Source organism: Dama dama, chromosome 21 (genome assembly GCF_033118175.1).
Source record: "Dama dama isolate Ldn47 chromosome 21, ASM3311817v1, whole genome shotgun sequence".
NCBI lineage: Eukaryota > Metazoa > Chordata > Mammalia > Artiodactyla > Cervidae > Dama > Dama dama.
Genome location: NC_083701.1, coordinates 23,674,691 through 23,702,115, shown reverse-complemented (window position 1 = coordinate 23,702,115; position 27,425 = coordinate 23,674,691). Strand labels below are relative to the sequence as shown.

General features: G+C 46.0%; 1 protein-coding gene across 1 annotated transcript; it reads left to right on the top strand.

Annotated features, from left to right (window-relative positions):
- Positions 1-8,353: 8,353 nt before the first annotated feature.
- LOC133042292 (epidermal retinol dehydrogenase 2-like) lies at positions 8,354-22,434 on the top strand. The gene is made up of 7 exons (XM_061122814.1): positions 8,354-8,483; positions 12,662-13,008; positions 16,259-16,390; positions 17,784-17,883; positions 19,789-19,933; positions 21,024-21,149; positions 22,134-22,434. Exons 2-7 carry the CDS (start codon positions 12,676-12,678, stop codon positions 22,225-22,227), a joined length of 930 nt encoding a protein of 309 aa, XP_060978797.1. The 5' UTR covers positions 8,354-8,483; positions 12,662-12,675; the 3' UTR covers positions 22,228-22,434.
- The last annotated feature ends 4,991 nt before the right edge of the window (positions 22,435-27,425 follow it).

Genomic DNA, 27,425 nt, shown 5'->3' with positions numbered 1-27,425 from the left:
AATTCACTTTAACATCTTCCCCTTCATTTCACAGGAATTTTGGAAGAAAATAGGGATAAATGCCTATACTCATCCTGCCATCTTGAATGGAAACATCTGTGTGTGTCTGTTCTAAGAAAAATTTTTATTGTGAAATAAAAGCACATAATAGAAAATTTGGAAAATACAAAAAGACACAAAGAAAAAAATAAAATCAACCAAAATTCCACTATTCAATAATAACAATAAAAATAATGTTAAGACATTGGTGAATTCACTACCAGCATTTCTAATGCATGTAGATAAGGTTTTCATAGAAAAATAGGGTCATATCATATATTGAGTCTTATACTATGATTTTTAAACTTATATCACATGAAGAGTATTTTTCTATATCCTTGAGAATAGGGTTTTATTTTAAAAAATGACTATAAGTACTCCATATGCACATATTTCTTAGAAATTAAAAATCAACTTATTTTTAGTAATATATGTGTTTCCACAAAAAGTAATACATTTCCACGTGTCAAAGCAGTCAAAATGCTCTTCCCAGTGGCCAGTTTTCCTTCCTGGAGTCAACAAATGATATCCAATTATTTTGTAAAGATTAATGTCATAGATGGAACTAGATGAGAGGTTACATATATTTCTAGCTCCTGATACACACTTGCTCTCCAGAAATGTTTCATTTACACCACTGCCATATGAAGACATTCTCTCTTTTTTTCAAATATTTGTCAATTTGGAAGGCAAGAAATAATTTAATATGCATTTTTCTAAGAATAAAGTTAGAGCATTTTCTTTCATGTATTCATCAACCATTCTACATCCACCATCAGAAACTGTCTGTTCCTAGACTTTGCCACAAAGGACCCTTTAAAGGTAATTATAGTTTTCAGGGTTCTGGTCACCTATGAGTGCTTCCCATACCAAGTCAAACGGAGGCCTTTTCCAAAGGCAGTGCCTCTAGTTCCCTGAAGGGCATCATAAGGGGAGCCCACTGCTTCACATTCACGTTTTAATGAGCTTTCTAATAATGCTGGAAACTTCTTTCTTGAGGTCTACTGTGAACTCCTGACCAGAAAGAAGACGGACAGTGCAGAGAAACCATGAAGATGATAGAAGGCTGGCGTTTCCCAATGTCCCCCTGATAGGGACAGAGTAAAGGCACAAAGTAAGTGATCCCACTCATTAACTTCCCTGTAGCTCAAATGGTAAAGAACCTGCCCGTGATGCAGGAGAACAGGGTTCGACCCCTGGGTTGGGAAGTTCCACTGGAGAAGGGAATGGCAATCCACTCCAGTCTTCTTGCCTGGAGAATTCCATGGACAGAGAAGCCTGGTGGGCTACAGCCCGTGGGATCGCAAAGGGTTGGACACTACTGAGCGACTAACACGCGTAAGTGATCCCACTAGGGGATTAGCAGCAGAAAAAATATGGGAGACACCTGTAAGTTAACGACTACTCAAAAAAAGCAGATTTGTTTAACTCAGTCACTCAGTCAGTTCAGTCGCTCAGTTGTGTCCAACTCTTTGCAACCCCATGAATCACAGCATGCCAGGCCTCGCTGTCCATCACCAGCTCCCGGAGTTTACTCAAACTCATGCCCATCGAGTCGGTGATGCCATCCAGCCATTTCATCCTCTGTCATCCCCTTCTCCTCCTGCCCCCAATCCCTCCCAGCATCAGGGTCTTTTCCAGTGAGTCAACACTTCACATGAGGTGGCCAGAGTACTGGAGTTTCAGCTTCAGCATCAATCCTTCCAATGAACACCCAGGACTGATCTCCTTTAGGATGGACTGGTTGGATCTCCTTGCAGTCCAAGGGACTCTCAAGAGTCTTCTCCAACACCACAGTTCAAAAACATCAATTTTTCGGTGCTCAGCTTTCTTCACAGTTCAACTCTCACATCAATACATGACCACTGGAAAAACCATAGCCTTGACCAGATGGACCTTTGTTGGCAAAGTAATATCTCTGCTTTTTAATATGCTATCTAGGTTGGTCATAACTTTCCTTCTAAGGAGTAAGCATCTTTTAATTTCATGGCTGCAATCACCATCTGCAGTGATTTTGGAGCCCAAAAAAATAAAGTCTGACACTGTTTCCACTGTTTCCCTATCTATTTCCCATGAGGTGATGGGACCAGATGCCATGATCTTAGTTTTCTGAATGTTAAGCTTTATGCCAACTTTTTCACTCTCCTCTTTCACTTTCATCAAGAGGCTTTTTAGTTCCTCTTCACTCTCTGCCATAAGGGTGGTGTCATCTGCATATCTGAGGTTATTGATGTTTCTCCAGGCAATCTTGAGTCCAGCTTGTGCTTCTTCCAGCCCAGCGTTTCTCAAGATGTACTCTGCATATAAGTTAAATAAGCAGGGTGACAATATACAGCCTTGATGTACTCCTTTTCCTATTTGGAACCGGTCTGTTGTTCCATGCCCAGTTCTAACTGTTGCTTACTGACCTGCATACAGGTTTCTCAAGAGACAGGTCAGATGTTCTGGTATTCCCATCTCTTTCAGAATTTTCCACAGTTTATTGTGATCCACACAGTCGAAGGCTTTGGCATAGTCAATAAAGCAGAAATAGATGTTTTTCTGGAACTCTCTTGCTTTTTCGATGATCCAGTGGATGTTGGCAATTTGATCTCTGGTTCCTCTGCCTTTTCTAAAACCAGCTTGACCATCTGGAAGTTCACGGTTCATGTATTACTGAAGCCTGGCTTGGAGAATTTTGAGCATTACTTTACTAGCATGTGAGATGAGTGCAATTGTGCGGGTAGTTTGAGCATTCTTTGGGATTGCCTTTCTTAGGGATTGGAATGAAAACTGACCTTTTCCAGTCCTGTGGCCACTGTTGAGTTTCCCAAATTTGCTGGTATATTGAGTGCAGCACTTTCACAGCATCATCTTTCAGGATTTGAAATAGCTCAACTGGAATTCCATCACATCCACTAGCTTTGTTGGTAGTGATGCTTTCTAAGGCCCACTTGACTTCACATTCCAGGATGTCTGGCTCTAGGTGAGTGATCACACCATTGTGATTATCTGGGTCATGAAGATCTTTTTTGTACAGTTCTTCTGTGTATTCTTGCCACCTCTTCCTAATATCCTCTGCTTCTGTTAGGTCCATACCATTTCTGTCCTTTATCGAACCCATCTTTACTTGAAATTTTCCCTTGCTATCTCTAATTTTCTTGAAGAGATCTCTAGTCTTTCCCATTCTGTTGTTTTCCTCTATTTCTTTGCATTGATTTCTGAGGAAGGCTTTCTTATCTCTCCTGGCTATTCTTTGGAACTCTGCATTCAAATGGGAATGTCTTTCCTTTTCTCCTTTGCTTTTTGCTTCTCTTCTTTTCACAGCTCTTCGTAAGGCCTCCTCAGAGAACCATTTTGCCTTTTTGCATTTCTTTTCCATGGGGATGGTCTTGATCCCTGTCTCCTGTACAATGTCACGAACCTCCATCCATAGTTCATCAGGCACTCTGTCTATCAGATCTAGTCCCTTAAATCTATTTCTCACTTCCACTGTATAGTCAGAAGGGATTTGATTTAGGTCATACCTGAATGGTCTAGTGGTTTCCCCTACTTTCTTCAGTTTAAGTCTGAATTTGGCAATAAGGAGTTCATGATCTGAGCCACAGTCAGCTCCTGGTCTTGTTTTTGCTGACTGTATAGAGCTTCTCCATCTTTGGCTGCAAAGAATATAATCAATCTGATTTTGGTATTGACCATCTGGTAATGTCCCTGTGTAGAGTCTTCTCTTGTGTTGTTGGAAGAGAGTATTTGCTATGACCAGTGCGTTCTCTTGGCAGAGCTCTATTAGCCTTTGCCCTGCTTCATTCCATACCCCTAGGCCAAATTTGTCTGTTACTCCAGATGTTGCTTGACTTCCTACTTTTGCATTCCAGTCCCCTATAATGAAAAGGACATCTTTTTTGGGTGTTAGTTCTAAAAGGTCTTGTAGGTCTTCATAGAACCGTTCAACTTCAGCTTCTTCAGCATTACTGGTTGGGGCATAGGCTTGGATTACCATGATATTGAATGGTTTGCCTTGGAAATGAACAGAGATCATTCTGTCATTTTTGAGATTGCATCCAAGTACTGCATTTCGGACTCTTTTGTTGACCATGATGGCTACACCATTTCTTCTAAGGGATTCTTGCCCACAGTAGTGTACATAATGATCATCTGAGTTAAATTCACCCATTCCAGTCCATTTTAGTTCGCTGATTCCTAGAATGTCGACATTCACTCTTGCCATCTCCTGTTTGACCACTTTTAATTTGCCTTGATTCATGGACCTAACATTCCAGGTTCCTATGCAATATTGCTCTTTACAGCATCGGACCTTGCTTCTATCACCAGTCACATCCACAACTGGGTATTGTTTTTGCTTTGGCTCCATCCCTTCATTCTTTCTGGAGTTATTTCTCCACTGATCTCTAGTAGCATATTTGGCACCTACCAACCTGGGGAGTTCCTCTTTCAGTATCCTATCATTTTGCCTTTACTTAGCAACAAAACCATGACATAGAAGCACAGGATGTACCTCCAAACAATAAAACGATGGTGACATGAGCCCCACATCCTGCCCAGTGAGCTCAGTAACTTAGGACACGCTTCCTGAACACATTAAAAAACAATCATTTGCGTACCTAGCCTGACCGTGTAGGTACAAGAAATCTTCCCTGCCCAACCGGGAGGAGAAGCTAATGATGGAAGCATGACATCTATTGAAGAAAGTCAAAGAAATTATTCCCCCCTCCCTTTTCCTTTGATTATAGAACTGTCGTGCAGTAAGTTCTCAGCTTGACACCTTTTCTCCCACCTACTTGTAGGCCTCTCAAGCATCCTATTCTAATAAATTGCTTCTTATCTATCACTTTGCCTCTTGCCAAATTCTTTCTGTGCTGAGACATAGAGGACCAAGGGCTCGAGTCCCCTGAAATGCCATCCAATGCTTTCACCCCCATCTGAACTCTTGCAGGCTGGCTATGTGACCTGGAGTCCATCATCCAACTTTTCTGTGCCCTGGTCTGTAAGCTGGAAGGGTTAATTTTGATTTTATGTTGAATCTGTTTCTATGACCTTTACCCTCATTTTGCCACTGTTGTCACTGTAAGCATACATAAGGGCCTGCCTCAGGGGATAACCTAAGCCACTCACCTGTGAAGGGCTGGTAGGAAGTGAAACTAACACATTCCCCTGCCTGAAGCTTGCCATTCTAGGGGATATTGGCAAGGATTGAATAGTCTTTTTTACTTTGTTTCCTCACCCCTCCATCTCTGATCCATAAAAATCCTGGCAACCAAGCCCCAACAAGATGGTTATTTTGAGGCACTAGCCTGCCATCTTCTCAGTCAACTGGCTCCCGTATAAAGTCTCTTCCTAGTCCCAAAGCCTCGTCTCAGAATCACTGACTTTCCATGCAGCAAGCAGAGCAAGCTTGGACTTGGTAACGGCCCCTTCTTACTCCCCACTGAGTCAGCCCCTCATTTGACCCATCCTGTCTCTGAGTCAGGAAGGCTCTTCTGGCCAGCTCCCTCTCCTCTCCAGGCTAAGGGGGCCCCCTCTTCCATGCACTTGGGCCACCTCCTGCCTGTCTCTATCACCTGCATATGTGCACTTCCTAACTGTGTTTCACTGCCCCCCCCCCAAAAGCTCTGTGGTTCCCCCAGCCACACAGAGGCCCCCACAGCAACATGTCCTTGAGTGATGCTTGCCAACATGAAACCAACACACACACCTGTCCTATTCACCCTCACACAGAACAGCTCACCACCTCCGGAACACACCATTCCCCCCTACGAGCTGAAAAGACATTCAAGGTTCTCCCCTACACCTACTCCTCCAGGCTTAAACCACCTGCCTCACTCTTCTCACAGCCAAAGAAAGAACAAATGTGCAATTCCTCCCATTGTAACCCAGCAGGACCCTATGAAGCCTTCCTGGAACAGGCCTTCCCCCATATCCTCTGGTAGCTCCCCTCTGAAGGACCCAGACAGCAGTATTGGATGCAAATTTTCTGAGCTGTTTTGCATTTGTGAAAACCCCCACCAAATAGAAAATGTTAAGTACCTGACCACCAGGAGCACACAGCCCCAGGCCTCCTGGAACCTAAGGACTGATCTTGCTAACCTCTGTGACACCACCCTGTGACCTCACCATCTGCCCACCATCAGAGAATTGTGCTCAAGCTGATCATCCTGGGACCCCTCTCCCCACCAGCCCTTATAGACAGCCAATGGAAACTCAGATTGGGGCTCTGCAGTAACCTAGAGGGGTGGGAAAGGCCGGGAGATGGGAGGGAGCCTCAAGAGGGAGGGGACATATGTACACCTATGGTTAATTCATGCTGATGTGTTAGGTAGTTAGAATAGGAAAACGCAGTCCAGAAGGGCGGTGGCTAAAAGACAAAGGGGAAAGCCTAGGAAAACAGAACAAAGGAAGGTCCGAGACAGGAGTGAGAACCTCAGGTAAAACAAACAGCCCTCCTGGCTAGGCTCAGGGGGAGGAGAAAAAAACATATAAAAAGAGGAGCCAAAACTGGTCTGGCTTCTCTTCACATGTTTAGGGTTAGCCCACCCTCATGACTCAAGGATGTAGTTCTTTGCTTTCTAAATAAAACTGAGCTATAACAAAGGAGGAAACAGACAGAACAGGCTCCCTCTTGAAAGCAGGACTCCATCTTGGGCCTGACTGTGGACTTTGAGCTATATGCCCAGTATCTATGGAAATGACATACCAGCTGGGAAACCAGGCCCCCAGAAGGAAGAGCCCCAGGGCTCATACCTAGACTCTGCATTGTCTAAAAGAATACCCTAATCTGTGTAACAGAATAGAATCATACATTCTATTACGCTTATTGGCGTTGACCACAGGCCTATTGATAATTGTCCACTGTTAACTACCTAGGCTTAAGGCATATGAATCTTGGGTTAACTTTGATTGTATCTTTCTTTTCAATTGTTCAGACTATTTTCAGGAAATCTGGGGAGGTGGGTTTGGGCATGTACACTTAGGGTATATAAGGTTTTCACAAAAACTGGTTGGGGTCCTTGACTAAGAGGAGGTTCTGCCTTCAGCATGCTGGTGTAATAAACTGTACTTCACAGTTTATTGTCCTATCTGCATTGTCCTTCTGAATGAATTTGTTTCCCAGAACACGTGGCTACAACAGTAACACTGGTCCCTCCTAGGTCAGTAACACCAGTCCATCCGTCGCTTCAAATTTTTGTTGCAATGAGACAGAACCAAAGAGATTACAAACTCCCCCAAAAGATGCACGACAGAAATCAAGCCAATATTGTAAAGCAATCATCAACCAATTAAACATAAATAAATATAATTATATATATATAATTTTTTTTTTTTTTGCCAAAACCCTTCCAGCTGCTGGAAGCTTTTCAAGGCATGAGCCTCCTTATCTCCCTGCAGGGCCCTGCAGTAAACACTTCTCTGCTCCAGACTCCAACGTGCCAGTGCGTCTGGCCTCACCATGCATCCAGCACACGGACTTGAGTTAATCACACAGCCAGGTTCGTCCCAGATACGTGTTGGCTAAGCAGCTCTCCTGTGCACCTTGGGCGCTCCTGGGTGTCCCACTTAGCCCTCAGTAAACTCCAAACGCAATCTTGTCCTGACTCCCAGTCCTTCCTTTAGCACCCTATAATCTGATATTCCTGCTCATGCCACCCATGAAATTCCACCCCACTAATTTCACTGGTGACCTAGTAAATGATGACCTAAGGCTATCCGCTGATTATTATCTCTTATTTCTTCCCGACAGATATAGCATTGCTATGTCTCTGGATATTTGTACTCAGAGAGGATGTTCAATAAACACGGGTCAGTGTTTGTTAACTTCTCCGACTTCTCCAGGCCCCCTGCCAGCTCCGCACCCACCTGCTTCCCTCGGTGTGCCATGCCCACATACCAAGGCCCAGGTCAGAATCCGAGCAGCCAAACACAGCCCGGTTCTCGCCTCTGATCCGCACTGCAGGCCACACGGACAGTACCTGGCTCCCTCCCCTCACGGCCCCCGCATCTGCCTCCCCCGTGTTCTCCTCTCCAAGGGTCCCAACCTCGATCTGCGTTTATGAAACGCTTGGGGAACTTTTCAATTGTTGGTGCCAGGGCCCCCTGTCAACCCAGCCATTCTGACTTGATAATCCAAGCTGCAGCCATGGGCATCGCAAATGTTAAACGACCCCGGGGGATGCACTTGCCCGGAATCTAGGTACACGTCGGGTCCACGAGACAGAATTGCAAGTTTCCAAATCTGGCAGCTTGGGAAGAAAAAATTAGCAACGGACACGCCCCTGGGGCGCGCAGAGCCCCGCGGGCGCCCCACCCCCGCGCGGGCGCGGCCGTCCCGCCCTAGGTCTTGGTCTCCGGGCTACGCTCGCTCGGGATAAACCCGGAACTTCACGGGGCTGAAGCCAGAGGTGCGGTTCCCGCGGCGGACCAGGCGGGCTTCTCTGCGGCAACTGTCCCTGGTGAGTAACCAAAGGCTCCGGGAGGCCGGGGTCGTGCGAGACCAGCCCGCGGCGTTAAGGTTAATGGGGGTGGGGGCGCTGAGCGTGCGCGTTTGGGGAGACTCGGCGCTGAGTGCAGGGTTCCCGAGGCGCCCACTGCGTCGGCGATCCACGCTCCCCGGTCCCCAAGAACCGAGTTGCCAGCCTCCCGCCCCTTGCCAGAGCAGGGCGGGATTCCTCCTGGGTGTTCTCCTCTCCTTCCGGGCACTGTGCCCAGGTGCCCCACTCTCCCCTGTTACGTGCACCCACCTTGGCCTTGGCTTGTCGCTGTCCCTCTCCAGACTCACACCCACCACACACACACACAATTCACCCCGTGCCCCCTTAGCAGGGCAGCACAGCCCTGGCCTGGGAGGCAGGCCTCATCTGTTTATGCTGCAGCAAGTTAGCTCAGCTTTAGAACTAAGTGGGTAAGCCATGGGATGAAGACGCCAAAGAAGTCTCCAGCCTGTTGAAATTTAACACATATGTTCCCTGACTTCCTAAGGAGCAGTCTTTACACTAAGAGAGAGCCAGACGTTTACCTGTGTTCCTCAGTAAAGTTACTATTGGCTTCTTTTTCTGGCATAGCCTGAGTATCTGTAATTCATAGGCTAGCTGGAGCACCAATCACAGTCCTAGCTGGTATTTATTTTGCTGTCACTATGTGCCTGGCACTCTTCTGGCATATAGTAGGTGAGTGTGGATGGGAGCTAAACCTGGCAGCACTCAGATCTAGCCCAACTCCTCTCCTTCCGCCCTCACCCTCACCCTCTGCCTCTTGGAGAGGGCTGTGCTCCTTGGCACAATGGGGACCTTTTTTTGCCCTCCGATCTGCTCAGAAGTTTCACAAAGGGTTTGTTGTTGTTTAGTCGCCAAGTTGTATCCGACTCCAGTTGTGTGCCACCCTACGGACTGAAGCACACCAAGCTCCTCTGTCCGTGGGATTTCCCAGGCAAGAATACTGGAGTGTAAATAAAAAAAAAGAATACTTTATTGCTAAAAAATGTTAACCATCATCCTAGGCTTCAGCAAGCTATAGTCCTTTTGCTGGTAAAGAATATTGCATTGATGTTGATGGCTGCTGACTGATCAGTGTGATAGCTGCTGAAGTTTGGGGTGGCTGTGGCAATTTCTTAAAATCAGACAACAATGAAGTTTGAGGGGGAAAAAAGAATACTGGAGTGGCTTGTCATTTCCTTCTCCAGAGGATCTTCCCAACCCAGGGATCGAACCTGCGTCTCCTTCGTTGTAACAGATTATTTTCTGGGAAGTCCTTCATAAGGAGCAGTAGAAATCATATTACACTCCTTAATACCAGTGGTGCTAGTGGTAAAGAACCTGCCTGCCAATGCAAGAAACATAAGAATTGAGGATTCGATCCCTGGGTCAGGAAGATCCCCTGGAGGAGGGCATGGCAACCCACTCCAGTATTCTTGCCTGGAGAATCCCATGGACAAGAGGAGCCTGGCAGGCTGCAGCCCATGGAGTCACACAGAGTGAGACACGATTGGAGCAATTTAGCGTGCAGCATGCATTAACCTCATGTAGCTTCCATACCTTCCATATTTCATACATGTTGGCTTGTACTAATAGAATCCCCCTGTTCAGAGAAGGAAACTGAAACACAAGAGATGCAACAGTTCTTACCAAGGGTGCAGAGAGGTCGGTGGCAGATCCAGGTTTCCAACCCACAATCTATAGACCTCACTACCTGTGCCGGTACCCTGCAGACACCCTAAACCCCCAAATGAGGGGGACCTCAGGAAGCCCAGCTCTAGAGAACCTGGGAAGCATCTGCTGGGTCGGGTTAAGAAGTGGCTTGTCCTAGAGCTTGTGTCACGCCGGCTCGGAGACGAGGGAAAACTGAAGTCTAGAACCCCTGAAACGAATAACTTTCACGTCAACCAGGAGAGTGGTGAGGCTTCCAGCTATCTTCATGGTGCTGGAGACACTGAGGAGAGAGGTGGACCATTGTCCCCCTGGCGAGGACATACATCATGGTGTCCCTAAAAGGAGTTGTGCAAAACCGGCAGGTGTGGGTTTTCTCACAGAAGGAGTGTGGACAATGCTGAGGCTGCCACCTGGGGAGGGTGCCCAAGGTGTGGCATCCCTGTGGGAAGTCTGACCCTCTTCCTTCAGATCTGAAGGAATCCATCCCCTTACAGTGTGTTTAAAATGAGACACTGAAGACCACTGTTCACCCATTAAGCTACCTTCTCTCCAAGTCCTGTGGGCCTGGGAGATTTTATCAGTCATCCAGAAGCAAAGATGACAGAGAGTCTGAGAGCCATTTCATCCAAAGTGTGGTAAAGCCAAGTGCTCCACAGCAGGGAGCACTCCTTGTTGGACCAGAACATCCCGTTTCCCCCACCCCCACCCCCACCAGCATGCCTATTCCTTGGACACGCAGAGCAAACCTACCTCAAGGCTCACACTGTTCCTTCCCTGTGTTGGGCAAGCCGCTCCCAAGCCCTCCCTGGCCCGGTTTGTCATTTGTATGTTCAATCAAAGGTCACTTTCCACAGATCTACCCTGTTGCCTCCTCCATCGACTCCCATCTAAATCAGGTCTCCTGGCTACTCTCTAGAGTGCCCCCCACACACATGTTCCTTTATAACACTGCAATGAGCACTGATGTATTCATTCCTTCATTAGACTCTTATCTCCCCAGGGCAGAGATTATGGGAGGCTGCCCACCCACTCAGCCCCAGGGCCCAGCATTGTACCTGCATAGAATCCATGCCTAGGAAATGTGACAATGAGCTCACCTGGCCTGAACAAACTAGACAGGGATCCTGGCTAAGCCACACACATATTCTTTCTGGTTCTTGGTCCCATCTACGCATGTGTGCATGCTCATTCAGTCGTGTCTGACTCTTTGCAACCTCTTGGACTATGACCTGCCAGGCCCCAACTATACAAAGAGCCAAGAAGCAACAGTTTAGTTTGCCACTTCCTAAGGGTCTGACCACACTTCAAGCCATCCTTTAATGAATCTATGAGAACTAGTGTGTCCTCAGTCAAGCGTCAAAGTCAGTGTGGAACTGCTTCACTTCACTAATGAAGTCCATCATCTGTCCTCACGTCCAACCCTCAGCTGGCCACCCCATTCAGGGAAACCCCCACCCACAGCATAGTATGCCCCTTCTCTCCTCATCTGGAGGAAATAAGACATTCCCTTCTTTCTCAGGTGGTTGTTTGGAAAGCATCTTATAAGCTCCTTCTCACTAAAGTGTGAGTGACTGATAGGATGGAGCCACTGAGCCCTGTATAAGTTTGCCTTTTATTCATTCGGCAAACCTATCGGGTACCTTCCTGTGGGCAGTGCTGTGAGTCTGAGAAACAAGCTAACATCATAAAACACTAGCTTCGAGCCAGCATTGTGGTCACGCATGCACAAACATTCTCATCCTACTTGCAAAACCACCCTAGACCACAGCACCAGGAAGGGAGGAGACCGAGGCCCAGAGGGGCTGCATGGCCTGCCGCAGGCTCCACAGCCAGACAGGCGCAGGGCCTAGCTATCTCACCCTCTCCCCAGATGTCGTACAATTGCAGGGCCAAGTAGTAAGGGATGTGGCGTGGGAGCCTCAGAGCCTGGGAAACATGTATCCTGTGCTGACAGCAAGTTCTAGGGGCCAAGGTTTAGTGTGTCTAATTACTCCTCTTCAGGTACATTAATCCAAGCAGGATTTCACATTTTCCTCTTGAATCTCAGATTTTAAAGAACAACAGTGCAATGAGAAAACGGAAGCCTCAAAGGAGGCAAAAAATAAAACCAGGAGGGAGCAGTTGTGTCATCAACACAATAGGGTCAAGACCTTGAAGGTGAAATCAACCTACAGGATTTATTATGGAGAAAAGCTAGCTATGAGAGAGTGAATTCTGCTTTGGGTTAAATGTAGCCGTGGTTACAGTTTCTGGGTAACGAGCATTTCTGTCACCTAGAACACATAACAGGCATGCGGGGATGTGATGAGCTCGGCACTGTGATGCAAGTTGGTCGAGATGGTCCCTGTGGACCCTGTCCCCCCTTTCTCAGTCCGGAGTCTGCTACACAGGGATGTTTACATCACGATTCTTAGTTTCTTTCACTTCTGCAAGGAAGTATGGGCCCCATGGAATAAGGTCCTTACGGAGTCCCTCTTGCTTTATAGGTGTCAGCCAGAACATGGCACTCAAGCTGAAGTCAGCCAAGAAATTGCTCACTTTCTTAGGAAGATCATTGTTGGCTCTTCTGGAGACTGTAGTTTTTACTATAATCCCAAAGCCACGGAAGAATGTTGCTGGTGAAATCGTACTTATAACAGGTGCTGGAAGTGGACTCGGAAGGCTCCTAGCCCTCAAATTTGCCCAGCTTGGGTCGGTGCTTGTGCTCTGGGATATCAATCAGAAGAGTAATGAGGAGACCTGCAAGATGGCTGGGGAAGCTGGAGCCAGGAGGGTCTGTGCCTATACCTGTGACTGCAGCCGGAAGGAGGAGGTGTATAGAGTGGCCAATCAGGTAAACCTGTGTGCTTGCTCTTCCTATGGGCAGTAAGGACTTGATGTAGTCTCTGACATCCATCAGTTTCTCTATTTGCCTTCCTCTGCTAATTTGCCTCTCTTTAAAAAATATCAGGGCGTGGGAGTTAGCATTTTTGAGTCTTGCTATGTGCCACACACCATGCTTGGCACCCTCTGAATTATACTCCTATAAAGTCAGGCCTCTTATTATCTCCACTTCACAAATAAGAAAATGGAGACAGTGCAGGTGAGTTTCTCAGGTGACTTACCTGACAAGTGCAGGTAATAAGTAGCAGAGCTGCAGGTGGGACACGAGTCTCTTGACTCTGAAGAACGCCCTCTAGCCAGCTCATGTGCTGGTTGCCCGGTCCCCCCGTTACCGTGTAAGAGAAAGGCCATAGCACCTTTCATGGAGGCATAACAAAAACTGGTAAACAGGGCTATACATAACCTGCTGGGAGTCACAGAGCTAGGGGATGACCATGCAAGGAGGTGAACCTGTATCTAGTCTGATTGCAAGTCCACCTGTTTCCCCCACGCCCAACAGTCATTTCCATTCAACCTGCATTTCCCTCACGTGGTCATATGAAAAGCAAATATTTTATTCATCCTAAAGACTCTTAACTGCAGCTGCCTCCTTGGTGACGGTAGAGAAGTATGTATAAAGAACACTTTAAGGAGCCCGGGGCTCCAGTGGATTCGCAGAGCCCGAGGAGGCACATGCCCATGTGGTGGCCACTTCCTCTTCCCTCAGAAGGATTTCTCTGCCTGCTCGTTGCATGAGCACTGCACACAGCACTCTCCTGGACTACTTTTTTGTGGCTCTCAGAGTTCCCTGGTTTCGGGAGAAGGAAGAAAGTAGATGTGCCTGCTGGAAGTTTCCTGCCCAGCGTGTAGGCTCTAACCGGGCTCTGCTTGCAGCTTCTCATCTGACTCCCCAGTGGAGGGGTGTGCAGGTCTCTGGCCAGTGAGTTTCTTTTAAGTTGTGACTTTTGTATTTACATCTTATACATCCGTGACCACCACCATCACCAATCTCAGGCTGCCTGGCAAGTCTGGGGATCCAGACCAGACAAGCTGGCATGGGCTTGTGTGGGGACCACCTTTCAAAGTGCAGGAGGGTCTGCTGCAGCTACTTTTGCAAACTAAGCTCTTTGCACTTGTAACACAATCTCCTGCCAGGTTGGCTTCCCCAGCTACAAGCTGGCTATGAGCCAGTCTTAAAGCAGTGACTGGTTCACATTTAAAGACACAAGACCTTAAGACATTCATACTATAAACCAGCCATTTCTACCTCTTGTTCTTGACAGAGGAAAGGTAAGCAGGAAATTTTTATCCCATAGAGGAATAATCAAGGTGCAAACTTTTAGAGCTGATATGACAGTGTTTTATTTCCACAGACCCCAGTAACTTTGAAATCTTGTGTCCCTAGATCATAGCTTGGGACTAAGTTCAGAAAGTTCATCCTTGCCACCTGGCATCCTGGTTGAGTCATTTATTGTTCAGAATCACACAGCCCCGTTCAGCATGTGATTTTGCCCCGGGAAGAATGCCTTGACTGCTGTTCAGCTTTGATTTGACTAAATATTTTAGCCACTCTCCATATCAGACTTCAAGTTAGATTGTTTCCAGCACTTCTATCTGAAAATTTCAACATGAAACATGCGGTTTCCTTGGCCTGCATTGCAATCCTCAGTTTCCCCCAGGCTAGGGATCTCATCGGCTAGTGGATACCGAGCACGTCACGTTCCTTGCTGGGGCTCATGCGTTCTGGGAGAGTGCATAAGGAGAGTGGCAGTGTCGGCTCGTCAGTAATCCAGCCTCCCTCTCCAGAGCTGCATCACCCACACAGACAGGTTCACACCCACATCTGCACACCCACACGAGTGTGCACACAACACACAGAGCCAGAGCCAGATGTAAGTGGTGCTGCAGCCAGGGGTTCCCTCTAATTCGGGGGGAACAGGGCCCCTGCTATGTGATATAAATTACAGGAATGAAATTCAAAACACAAAGGCACACCAAGGGACGGCCCCACTGCCTGCCATCAAGCCTGGAAAACCCTGTGCTAGAAAAAAAAATCTGACAAAGAGCCTGGGTCACTTGCTGACTGTTTGCTCTAAAGGGAAGGCTCCAGTGGCACTCCCAGGATTTTTATTTCTTAAAGGAAAGTTATTAAGTATCTAGTCTGACCAGTGCCGGTGCGACAGCAACAGATGGCGGCCCCTCTGATCCTCCCTTCACAGACCTCACACCTAAACGTTGGTGTTGCGGAGAAGAGAACCAGCCAAGAGATGAAAACAGGATGGACGGGTTCTGAGCTCCTGTGTGTCTGAAACATCCATATGACGATCATACTCCCTCCGTTCCCTCCCTGCCCCAGCCCCGTTGCTACAAGTGGCAGGGCTTGATTTACATGGCATGGCATCATGCCTGATCTATCACCACATCCATTTAAAGGCCGTGCTGCTCATACTTCATTTTAGCATAGGACAGTCACTAACCATGTCACTACTGAGTATGAGAATAACTCTCCCTGTAGGAAAGGAGCATTACATCATAAGAAGAGGGGAAGATGTGTAGAAAGGCATTAGACTTAGATCTCTGATGTGCCATGAACTCTGCCAAGGAAATAGACACGCTTTGCTTTTAGAGTGCCTTGCAGCAGCAACTCAGTCTGAGTTAACAAGGACAGAAGCATCTAAAACCACAGGAAAATAAATCCAGTTCACATAAAAGAATTATGGATGCACCTCATTTTATGGCACTTCACAGATATTGCATTTTTTTCTACCATCTGAAGATTTCTTTTGCAAATTGAACATTTGTGGCAATCCTGCCTTAAGCAACTCTTAATGGCACCCTTCTTTCGACAGCATTTGCTCACTTCGTGTCTCAGCATCACATTGTTTCTCACAGTACTTCACACTTTCATTATTATATTTGCTCTGGGTGGTCTGTCATCAGTGATCTTTGTTACTGCAGATCAGTCAAGGCTTAAATGATGGTTAGCATTTTTAGCATTTCTCATTAAGGCAACTTGTTTTTTAAACCTAAAGCTATTGCACACTTAATAGATGACAGTATAGTGTAAACATAACTTTTCTATGCACCAGTAACCAAAACATTTGTATGACTCATTATGTTGTGGTGTCAGCTTTACTGCGGAGTGGTCTGGAACTGAACCCAGGTATCTCCAGGGTCTGCCTGTGCTGCCCTGGTGGTGCTGATTTCTGTATTCAATTCAGGTGAAGAAAGAAGTTGGTGATGTTTCCATCCTGATCAACAATGCCGGAATCGTAACAGGCAGAAAGTTCATGGACTGCCCGGATGAGCTTATAGAAAAGTCTCTTGACGTGAATTTCAAAGCACATATATGGGTAAGTATTTTTTCTTCTCATTATAAACGTCATTCCCAGGTGGCGCTAGTGGTGAAGAACTCACCTGCCAGTGCAGGAGACATAAGAGATGTGGGTTAGATCCCTGGGTCAGGAAGATCCCTGGAGAAGGAAGTAGCAACCCACTCCAGTATTCTTGCCTGGAGAATCCCAAGGACAGAGGAGCCTGGCGGGCTACAGTCCATGGGGCCGCAAAGAGTTGGGCAAGACTGAAGCGACTTAGACTTCCTCTTGTTCTCTTACAGTAGTGAAAGTGTTAGTCGCTCTGGCTGACTCTTTGCCAGGCTCCCCCAAAGTATTGAAACTTCAGCTTCAGCATCAGTCCTTCCAATTCATATTCAAGGTTGATGTCCTTTAGGATTGATTGGATGAATCAAGGACAGCACAGATATCCTTTAGGACTCTCAAGAGTCTTCTCCAGCACCAGAGTTCAAAAGCATCAATTCTTCAGCCCTCAGCCTTCTTTGTGATCCAGCTCTTATGTCCACACATGCCTACTGGAAAATCCATAGCTTTGGCCATGCGGACCTTTGTTAGCAAAGTAATGTCTCTCCCTTTCGCTGTCTAGATTTGTCATAGCTTTTCTTCCAGGGACAGCGTGCCCACCAGCAGCCTGATAACTACATGCCTTGAACATTAAAAGGCATGGTCCTGACTCGCAAGGAGAGGTGCCCACACTCAAGTTGCATTGTCCTAGCCTTTGCACAGACCAGTCACATCAGCCTCTCCAGCCATGCACACGCCCTCGTTCTGCCCCTCCTGGCTCTTGCTCATGACCACGTCTCCCTGACAGGCCAGATGAGTTTAAAAACAAAGTGATATTTTTAAACTGAAACCAACAGCCACATGTCCTGTGAAGAAAGTTGAGGAAAAATTTGAAATTCAAATATAAGCCAAGGGAGGAAAAAATTTATCATTTTTTATATTTATCATTTTTGTATTATAAATTTATCATTTTTATATTATAAAAATAAATTTATCATTTATGGTGATAAATCTAAATAACCATATCTTTGAGTAGTCTTACTGGTTTGTGGACTGTGGATGTCACAATTAAGATTTTCCTGTACTGTTTCAATTGCTGTTTTTGTTGTGTTTTTAAAAGTCAAATATGAGCAAATGTAAGTTTGAGTAAATTATTTTTAATAATTGAAATTCCAATTGAAATACTGGAATAACCACCAGCAAAATATTGATCCACAGCTTAAACAAGTTCAGATGGTTACTTGCCAGATATTTAAGTTTGAATGTCCCATTTCCTTCAGGTATTTTTTTGAACTTGAACAACTTTTTTCAATCATGATGATTGCATAAACATCTGAAAAAAAATACAATGTGCTATAAAATGTTAAACGTTTTACCTTGATCTTCTTAGACTTATAAAGCCTTTCTACCTGCTATGATTGCTAACAACCATGGACATTTGGTGTGCATTTCAAGTTCAGCTGGATTAATTGGAATAAATGGACTGGCAGGTAAGAGAAATATGGTATTTCACAACCGCAGCTTGAGCAATAGCTCTGAATAATTAGCACTGACTTGGTGCACTAATAATAAATGGTAATAGGTGAAGACATATATTCAGTAAGGTAAGCTGTTGAGAACTTTATCAGCCAGCAAAACTGCCCAGCTGCTATACTTACACGAAGTTGAACTGTGCACTTTAGAATCATTAGGTCTTACGCAATCCCCTGGAATTAATAAAAGACCTAGCTGGGTGGGATAAGGAGGTGGGAGAGAGGCTCAGGAGAGAGCGAGTATACACATACTTACAGCTGATTCATGTTGTTGTATAGGAGAAACTAACACAACATTGTAAAGCAATTATCAAAGAAAGAGACCCTACTTATATATTCCTTACACCAGTGATCAGCATAGTCACCTTCCCCCAAACTCACCTGGCACTGTCATCAGGGGGTTAAGGAGGACCCTTCTGGGAATTCCTTAATGGTCCAGTGAATGAGAATCTGCTTTCCAATGCAGGGGGTGCAGGTTCATCCCTAGTCAGGGAACTAAGATCTCACATGCTGTTGAGTCGCTCAGTCATGTCTGACTCTTTGTGACCCCCTGGACCACAGCACACCAGGCTTCCTTGTCCTCCACAGATTCCCAGAGTTTACCCAAACTCACGGCCATTGAGTCGATGATGCCATCCAACCATCTCATCCTCTGTCACCCCCTCAATCTTTCCCAGCATCAGGGTCTTTTCCAGTGAGTCAGCTCTTCACATCATGTGCCCAAAGTATTGGAGTTTCAGCTTCAGCATCAGTCCTTCCAGTGCATATTCAGGGTTGATTTCCTTTAGTATTGACTGGTTTGATCTCCTTGCTGCCCAAGGAACTCTCAAGAGTCTTTTCAGGGCAACTAGGCCCATGCACACTCTAGAGCCTGTGCTCCACAACTAGAGAAGCCCTCACATACTGCAATCAGAGAAAGCCTGCACACTACAATGGAGACCCGGCGCGGCCAAAAAAAGAGAGGCCCCTTCTGCTCTATGAACTTTCCATTAAGTGGTCTCCCCTGGCTGGGAACTTGGAGAAGATGTCTTCACCCAGGGAAACCTAAAATTAACTTTCTTTTGCTGTTCCATTGGTTGGAGACTGGCAGGAATTTGTTGTCACTTCCATGTCCCTTGCAACCGACTTGACATTAGCAGTGGGGAGGGGATAAGACATACAACAAGATCTTCGGTGAAGAGGACCCACCGGGGAGCTGGCTCTAGGAAGTCCTGTCCTTCCCCCACCCCCAGGGTGTCCCCTGGAGGCTCATCCATCAGAACCCTAATTGCAACACTCAGGTAGCAGACCAGCAAGCTGGCTGACTGACAGCTGGTTCCAGATTCATAGCACTGGTCTCAGCAAGTACCTCTCAGCTGCCAGATAGGTTTCCAGAACCACTTGTCACCCCAATATTAGCAGTCTGCACATGTCTCCCTGTAGCCTGGGTCTCCCTGCCTCTGTCCTCCTCAGAATCCATCAGGCATTATTATTACCCCTCTCTCTCGTACATCTGAGAAGTCACAGGTCCTTGACATACCACAAGTGTATTTACAGCTCCTGTTAAATCCTTTTGTTAGACACAGCATCTCTCTCTTCAGATGCAGGTCTCTCCTCCCTGGCTCCCTTAGAAACAAGTTTTCCCGGCGTGGGCAGCAACTCCCTGGAATCAGAACCTCTGGGGCTGCTACTTGGAATGCAGGTTCCCTCCCCCTGGGCTGTACCCACTCATCCCAGTCATCTTCCAGGCAGAGCAGACCAAAATCAAGCAAAACAAGAACTCTGAAATGGTTTGTCTCTGCCAGTATTCATGTTACAAGGAAATCTTCCTATAATGCCATTTTAAAACTTTACACAATATAATAGTATCATTTGTCTTTTCAGATTACTGTGCAAGTAAATTTGCAGCCAATGGATTTGCTGAATCGATATTTTTAGAAACATTTGCCAAGGGACAGAAGGGGATCAAAACGACTATCGTGTGTCCATTTTTTATAAAAACCGGAATGTTTGAAGGATGTACTACTGGGTAAGCATGTCATTTGATTTCAAAGGAACTGTATTTTGAAAAATGATTGACCATCGATTTTATTTTGTTCTGGCTAATGTTGTTTGAAAAGACTTTTCCAGCATTCAGCCTACTTTATAAACGGTTTTAGAATTTATTTCCTTAGATGTGTTAGTGATTAAGACACTGGGTTTAATAATGACAGTTTAAGGCTTAAAGAAGGAAATGGCAACCCACTCCAGGATTCTCGCCGGGGAAATCTCTTGGACAGAACAGCCTGGTGGGCTGCAGTCCCTGGGGTCGAAAAGAGTCGGACACAGCCAAGCACGAACACAGCACACAAACATCAAGGCTATATCCACGTCTTCAAGGCCACCCTGTGGCCACGACCTGCTCCCCCATCTCCTTGGTGCTCCTGTACATGTCTCCCTGTAGCCTGGGTCTCCCTGCCTCTGTCCTCCTCAGAATCCATCACCCTTTCTGCCACCAACTCTACCCTGCTCTCACCCCTGATTCCACAGAAGGACGAGAAGTTGATGAAGAGGCCTAAATACCCAGTCTGCACTTGTCAGATGACAGGCAGTTACTTTTCAAAGATGCGCTTTGCAACATTTAGGCCATTTGATTAATGTGGTTTCACACATGTGCCTATTATAACATCATTGTGTTAATTAGAATCCCTGTTTTCCACTTCAAATTCTAGTTATGTTATTACTCACCATATTGATAATAAGAGAGCAAGTATAGAAAAATATCAAATCTGGAAGGAAAAGAAGGCAATAAATGATAATGTCTTGTGTGTGCATGCTTGCTAAGTCACTTCAGCTGTGCCCGACTCTTGTGACGCTATAGACCGTAGCCTGCCAGGCTCCTCTGTCCATGGGATTCTCTAGGCAAGAATACTGGAGTGGGTTGTGATTTCCTCCTCCAGGGGAATCTTCCCGACCCAGGATGGAACCCACGTTTCATGTTTCCTGCATTGGCAGGCAGGTTCAATACCACTAGCTCCACCTGGGAAGCTTACAACTGTTTTATTGTAATTTTTAAGAATTGTTTTCTCTAATTTCTTATTTGTTTTTTTTAACCCCCCCCCCCCTTCCCCCACCACCAGCTGTCCTTCTCTCTTACCGATTCTGGAGCCAGAATATGCAGTCAGGAAGATAGTAGATGCTATCCTGCAAGAAAACCTGTATCTGTATATGCCCAAGTTTATATACTTCATTGTGTTTTTAAAAAGGTAATGTTTCTGCTCCTATTAATTCTCAACGTGCCAGTCCAGTCAACAGCTTACTCCAGAGCCAACAAAGAGCAGCCATTTAAAAGATAACTGGGGGAGGGGGGGATAACTGTTACTTATTTATTTTATTTTTGCCTGTGCTGGGTCTTCATTGCTGTGTGGGCGTTTCTCCAGTTGCAGTGAGTGGGGACCACTCTGTCGTTGTGGTGAGCAGGCTCCCCACTGCAGCGACTTTTCCTGTTGTGGGGCAAGGGCTCTAGGGTGCATCCTGATGTAAGTGTCAGGATGGCCGCATGGAGAAGACAACGTTTGACCAGAGACCTGAAACTGGGAAGGGCAGGGACCCCCTGGATGTCTCGGGCTGCCCCCAGAGGGACCATGAGCCCAGGGCCCTTTTCTTGTCCCCACTCCTAGGACAAGTCTTCAGTTGGCTGACTGTGCCCTTTCTCGTCCTGCGGTATGAACATCATGATGGACAGGGTCAGAGTGTCAGGAGGGGCGAGCAGGATGGAGAAGATGGACAGTCTTAGTTGGGTCTTGCCAAAGCTCTGAGGAGCTATTGCATGGACTTCTCTCAGTTGTCCAGGAAAGAAAGGTCAATGACCTCTTTGGACAGTGGGAGGAACTGATTGTTCCTCAATCACAGCCCAGTAGCACTGTGAGCAACAGAGCGAGGTTGCAAGGCAGGATCAAGACTCCTCAAGGCTGCACGCTTCCTGTCCATCATTACAGAATGTAGTCAGGCCTTGAGACTGACACAGAAGTGAGTGAATAAGGTAAATAAAGCAAAGAGAGACACAGAGACCCTGGGCCGGTGTCATCCCACGTGGTGGATGAGCCCTGAGTGACCCACGACAGGGACGTTCAGGTGGGCATGAGTGACTCACGTCTTCTGCAGCAAGTCAACGGCCCTGCTTTTCAGTGGAGCTCGTAAAGATGTTCCATGAATGATAACCAAGATGTTCCCTCTTGTGTTCTCTTTAGCTTCTTGCCCCTCAAGCTGGGGCTGCTTTTGGGTGAGTACCTGGGGGCCTTTAATGTAATGGATGGCTTCATTGGCTCCAGGAAGAAAAACTGAAGACCGCTTCTGTGGCTGACATACCCACAGTTACACAACATCTGTTTCAATGAAGAAGTGTCATTGTTGACAGAATGTACCTGGAGACCACAAGCACAGTTCTTTGCTATTTGCAACCGGTGCCTCTGAAAATAATGTTGCGCTCTGCTTTTCTGTTAAGTTTTTTAAATTTAAAAAAAAAAGTCCATTTTTGTTGTTTGCTTGCAACTGCTGTGGAAGTGATTGTTGTTATTGTTGTTGTTTTAGTTACTATATCACATCCGACCTTTTGTGACCCCCATGTGTGGACGTGAGATAATCCTCTCTCTCTTGTGAATTGCCCATCATTTTGGTCGGGTGTCTGTGGCTGAACTTGCACTGGACAGGGGAAGTGAGGGCTGAGAAGAAGCCTGAGTGCCTGCGGAGGTGGGGTGTCCTGAGGACACAGAGCTCTGGGCTCCCCATCACCTTGTTCTCAGACTTGGCCTTGTTGAAACTGTGCCGTCTGGCACAGAAAGGTCAGCCTCCCACATCATCCTCACACAGATGCTCGTCCTCCTCCCCACAAAGATGCTTGTTTCTACAGCCCTGGGTATTCCGAGAGCAATTGCCAGACCTGCTGAAGGCTCCCCAGGGTCACTGTGTCAGGGAGCTTTCCTGCACATTCCTGTATGACCAAGGGCCAGTGATACTGGTGTGTGTGCTAAGTCACTTCACTTGTGTCCTACTCTTTTGCGACCGCATGGACTGTAGCCCACCAGGCTCCTCTGCCCATGAGATTCTCCAGGCAAGAATACTGGAGTAGGATCGCCATGCCCTCCTCCAGGGGATCTTCCTGACCCAGGGATTGAACCTGCATCTCTTACATCTCCTGCATTGGCAGGCGGGTTCTTTAGCACTAGCGTCATCTGGGAAGTCCCAGTGATCCTAGACCAAACTTTAAATAGGATCACATTGCTTTCCTAGAAGATACCAAAGAGTGGTTGCTTATGACCCTGAAGAAATGATCTCCTCCAGAGTTAGATGAACTGTTCCCTATTAAACCAGAAACCATTCCTGTGGGTAATTTCAAGTGTTTCATTTAGTAGTTCAAACTGGGTTTCTCGTAAGGTACTTTTTTTTTTTTACAGAAGGAACAAATTTATCCATTTATATTCATCAGGGCTGCCTTCATTTCAGATGTATTGCATGCTTAGGGTTTAATCAACTGGCCAACTCTTTTCACGCTTTGGAGATTAACTATAAAAACAAGATTAAAAGAAATATGTTAATTACCATAGCCCCAGAGCTCCCTCCCTGGGTGGGTGGAAGCACCTGCCTTGCGAGGGAAACAGCAGCCTTTGTCTCCTGTCTGTCACTGGAGAGTGAGCGCGGGCGAGGAGGACCTTGGGAGTCCCTGTGAGAGTCATTTCGGGGTAAGATGCTCTTAGAGGGGCGGCCGTCTCAGGAAATGTGGCGTCTAGAATCCATTCTGGACTGATTTCTCCTGAGCCGCCTGTAGGGTTCTGACAACTCTGCCCCTGTATTCCCTTTCCCTTCAGAAAGCCTTTTTTAAAACCTCATTTTTCATAAAATTAGCCCACAAAGACATTTGAAAATATGTTTTCTTTTTGCAAAAATGGGTGATTATTTTCAATATTTTAAAGCAACTGCATCTTCCTTGTTTAAAATACTTTGGGCTTCCCAGGAGGCACTAGTGGTAAAGAATCCACCTGACAATGCAGGAGATGCAAGAGATGTGGATTCAATCCCTGGGTTAGGAAGATCCCCTGGAGAAAGAAATGGCAACCCACTCCAGTATTCTTGCCTGGGAAATTCCATGGACAGAGGAGCCTGGTGGGCTAGAGTCCATGGGGTTGCAAAGAGTTGGACCCGACTGAGCACACACACACATATGTCAGTAATTATATAAACTGCAGAAGTGCTGGGCTAAAATGTTATGTTTTTTACTGTTTTTTTGGAGAAGAAAATTCTTCAACAAAGTAAGGATTTTGCAAAAATATAGGCCTTAACAATATAGGTATTATGTATTTTTAAAAAACTTATTTTATGATCATAAAAACAATAGCTCATATTTGTCAAGCCTGGCACAAAGCTTGCCACTTTACACACATGATTTCATTAAATGAGAATCATAAAGGTATCTGGTGGATGCTGAAGAAAAAATACCATTTATTTCACAAGGGTGATATCCTCAACCAGAGACCTGCGTTCAGAGGATCAAAGACCCACTTAACATCGACCAACTCCTGTGCCAAATCCTTGGCTAACAAGGTTAATTAAGAGTGAGGCACAATATTGCTCCCATATTACGATTCCGAACACGTAGATTCTAGGGGTCTGTTTCTTTAACTGAAGAATAAAGAAGAGACTCTAAGGAGATTTTGTAGAACAAGGGTCTGGGGCATAGCAGACACCCACCACCTCGTAACAGCATTAACAGCAATTATTTCTAATTGGAGTGCATCTTGGCTGGATGACTACAGAGTCCCGAAATTCAATTGTGGTTTTACAGTACCCATACAATTGTCTAAATGAATTTGGATCTACTCGAAGTACTCAGAGGAGAAGAGACCACATGTAAATTAGAGAATTCCAGAAAAAATACCAAGGTGATTTAACACCTCCGGGGAACAAGCATCCTCAAAGAGTGTTTCCTGGCAGTTTCCATCTGAAATTTAATCCTAATGAAGCCACGATCAAGAGCCCAACACCCAAAGAGGCCTCAAGACTCAAAAGGCTGGAGACAAGAGCTGTCCCCAGGAGTGGGCACCCTGCCCTCCAGGTTGCGTCACCTCACATCCTACAGTCAGCATACCGCTCAAGAATGAGGAAGAACTCTTGATCTTGGAAGGAGTTTGGCTGGACAAGATATGTATGACCTTGGTTTTGGGACAGCTTTTTGGCTTGTTTTTTTTTTTTAATCATCTTAATGTTTACTTTTATTTTTTATTTGTTTGGCTGTGGTGGATCTTTAGTTGGGACATGTGAGATCTAGTTCCCTGACCAAGAATCAAACTCCAGCCCCCTGCACTGGGAGCATGGAGCCTTACCCAATGGGCCACCAGGGTGGTTTGGCGTTTACATTGTGATGTCGCATTAGTCAGCTCAGATTGGGCCACCATGACACAATAGAGACTGAAGGGCTTAAATAACAGACATTTATTTTCTCACAGTTCTGGAGGCTGAAAGGCCAAGATCAAGGTGCTGCTGGGTGCAGTTTTGGTGAAGGCTCTTCCTGGCATGCAGTCAGCCCTCTTCTCACTGTCCTCACATGGCCTTCCCCTGTGTGTGAGATCACTGAGAGAGAGATCATGCTCTTCCTATAAGGGCACTAATGCTATCATGAGGGCCCAGCCCTCACAATCTAATTGATCCTACTTACCTCCCCAAGGCTCCATCTCCACATATCATCACACTAGGAATTAGGGTTTCCAACACCACATGCTATTGGCCAGAATTAGTCACATGACTGAACTAGCCTGCAATGGAGGCTGAGTGTGTTCCCTGACTTGCACTGCAAGAGCTAGCTAAACATCAGGGGTTATAGCACTATGGAAAAAGATAAAGACACCTGTTGATGTCAACTTATAGCTCTGTCACAGTCTGCTTCCCCAAATGGCTATGTATCCTCTTCTCAGATGGAAACCACAGACCCACTCTGCCGTCAAAACCTTCCCACTCTGCATCTCAGGCAAAGTCCAGGACATTTGGACCAGGGCAGCACTCTGCATCAGGTCCAGAAATGAATCTTCTCAGTCTGATGACCAAGAAGGTAAAAGGTGATATTTGCTGCCATGCTGGATTCTATGGTCTAGAAGACAAGCTTTAATGGAAGCTGCTAGGGAAAGACTTAGGACCACAGTCTTACATCTGCTAAGGCCACTGTCTGGAATCCACACTTCCCAGGACTTCTCATCTGACACAGAGGGTGCTGGCTGCTTCAACCATTCCAGGCTCTGCTCTGAAGGTAAAGAGGGCCTCTGGGAATAGACTTTCATCCTCTTAAACCTCCACTTGCACGTGGATGCTCTCCGGTCTTCAATTCCAGAAGACTGCTGAAAGCAGCAGAAACATCCAAATTGTAGCAAAGTTTTGAATTTGTCTTAGCTTTCCCCCTCACACTGCAGTCTCCTTTAGTAGGTGACAGAGCTTTCAAGGTAGAGTAAGGTCAATGTGAACCCAATGTTCTATGCCAGACAAGGATCACCAAATTTCTAGTCCATATGATTATGAGCCCTTGCCACCTCCCACCTGAGAACTTGAACTTACATCACATATTTTCATCTCTGCCATGCACAGCATTGCTCAACATGGTATTGAGTTATCATTTGTTGTTCAGTTGCTAAGTCATGTCCAACTCTTTGTGGCCCCATGGACTGCAGCACACCAGGCTTCCTTGTCCTTCACTCTCTCCCAGAGTTTGCTCAAATTTATGTCCATTGAGTCAGTGATGCTATCCAACCATCTCATTCTTTGTGGTCCTCTTCTTTTCTCACCCTCAATCTTTCCCAGCATCAGGGTCTTTTCCAATGAGTTGGGTCTTCTCCAATGAGTCGGCTCTTTGCATCATGGACAAAGTATTAGAGCTTCAGTTTCAGCATCAGTCCTTCCCATGAATATTCAGTGTTTATTTCCTTTAGGATTGACTGGTTTGATCTCCCTACTGTCCAAGAGACTCTCAAGAGTCTTCTCCAGCACTAAAATTCAAAAGCCCTCAGTCTTCTTTATGGTCCAACTCTCACATCTGTACATGACTAACAGAAAAACCATAGCTTTGACTAGATGGACATTTGTCAGCAAAGTGATGTCTCTGCTTTTTAATATGCTATCTAGGTTTGTCATAGATTTTCCTCCTAGGACCAAGGTATTGGGTTATAGATTAGTTTAAAAACAAGGTCAGTGACCCAGGGATTCAACCCACATCTCCTACATCTCCTGCATTGGCAGGTGGGTTCTTTACCACTGACACCCCATGGGAAGCCCACTGGAGTGGGTAGCCATTCCTTTCTCCAGGGGATCTTCCCAAACCAGGGATCAAACTCGGGTCCTACATTGCAGGCATTTTCTTTACCATCTGAGCCACCAAGGAAGCCTATCAGTGGTTTAGATAATTCTAAAGTTTGAAAACAAAACTTTGTAAGTTGATTGTTAAATTTTTAGGACTTCAACTTTCACATTTATTTCCTAGATGCTTTATCAGAAAAAAATTAAGGGTG

Excerpts from the sequence above, each read along its gene's own strand:
- LOC133042292 (XM_061122814.1), top strand. The coding sequence starts at position 12,676 with ATGGCACTCAAGCTGAAGTCAGCCAAGAAATTGCTCACTTTCTTAGGA. Across the intron at positions 19,934-21,023 it reads TTTGAAGGATGTACTACTGG|CTGTCCTTCTCTCTTACCGA; the intron begins GTAAGCATGTCA and ends CCCCACCACCAG. Across the intron at positions 21,150-22,133 it reads TTCATTGTGTTTTTAAAAAG|CTTCTTGCCCCTCAAGCTGG; the intron begins GTAATGTTTCTG and ends TGTTCTCTTTAG.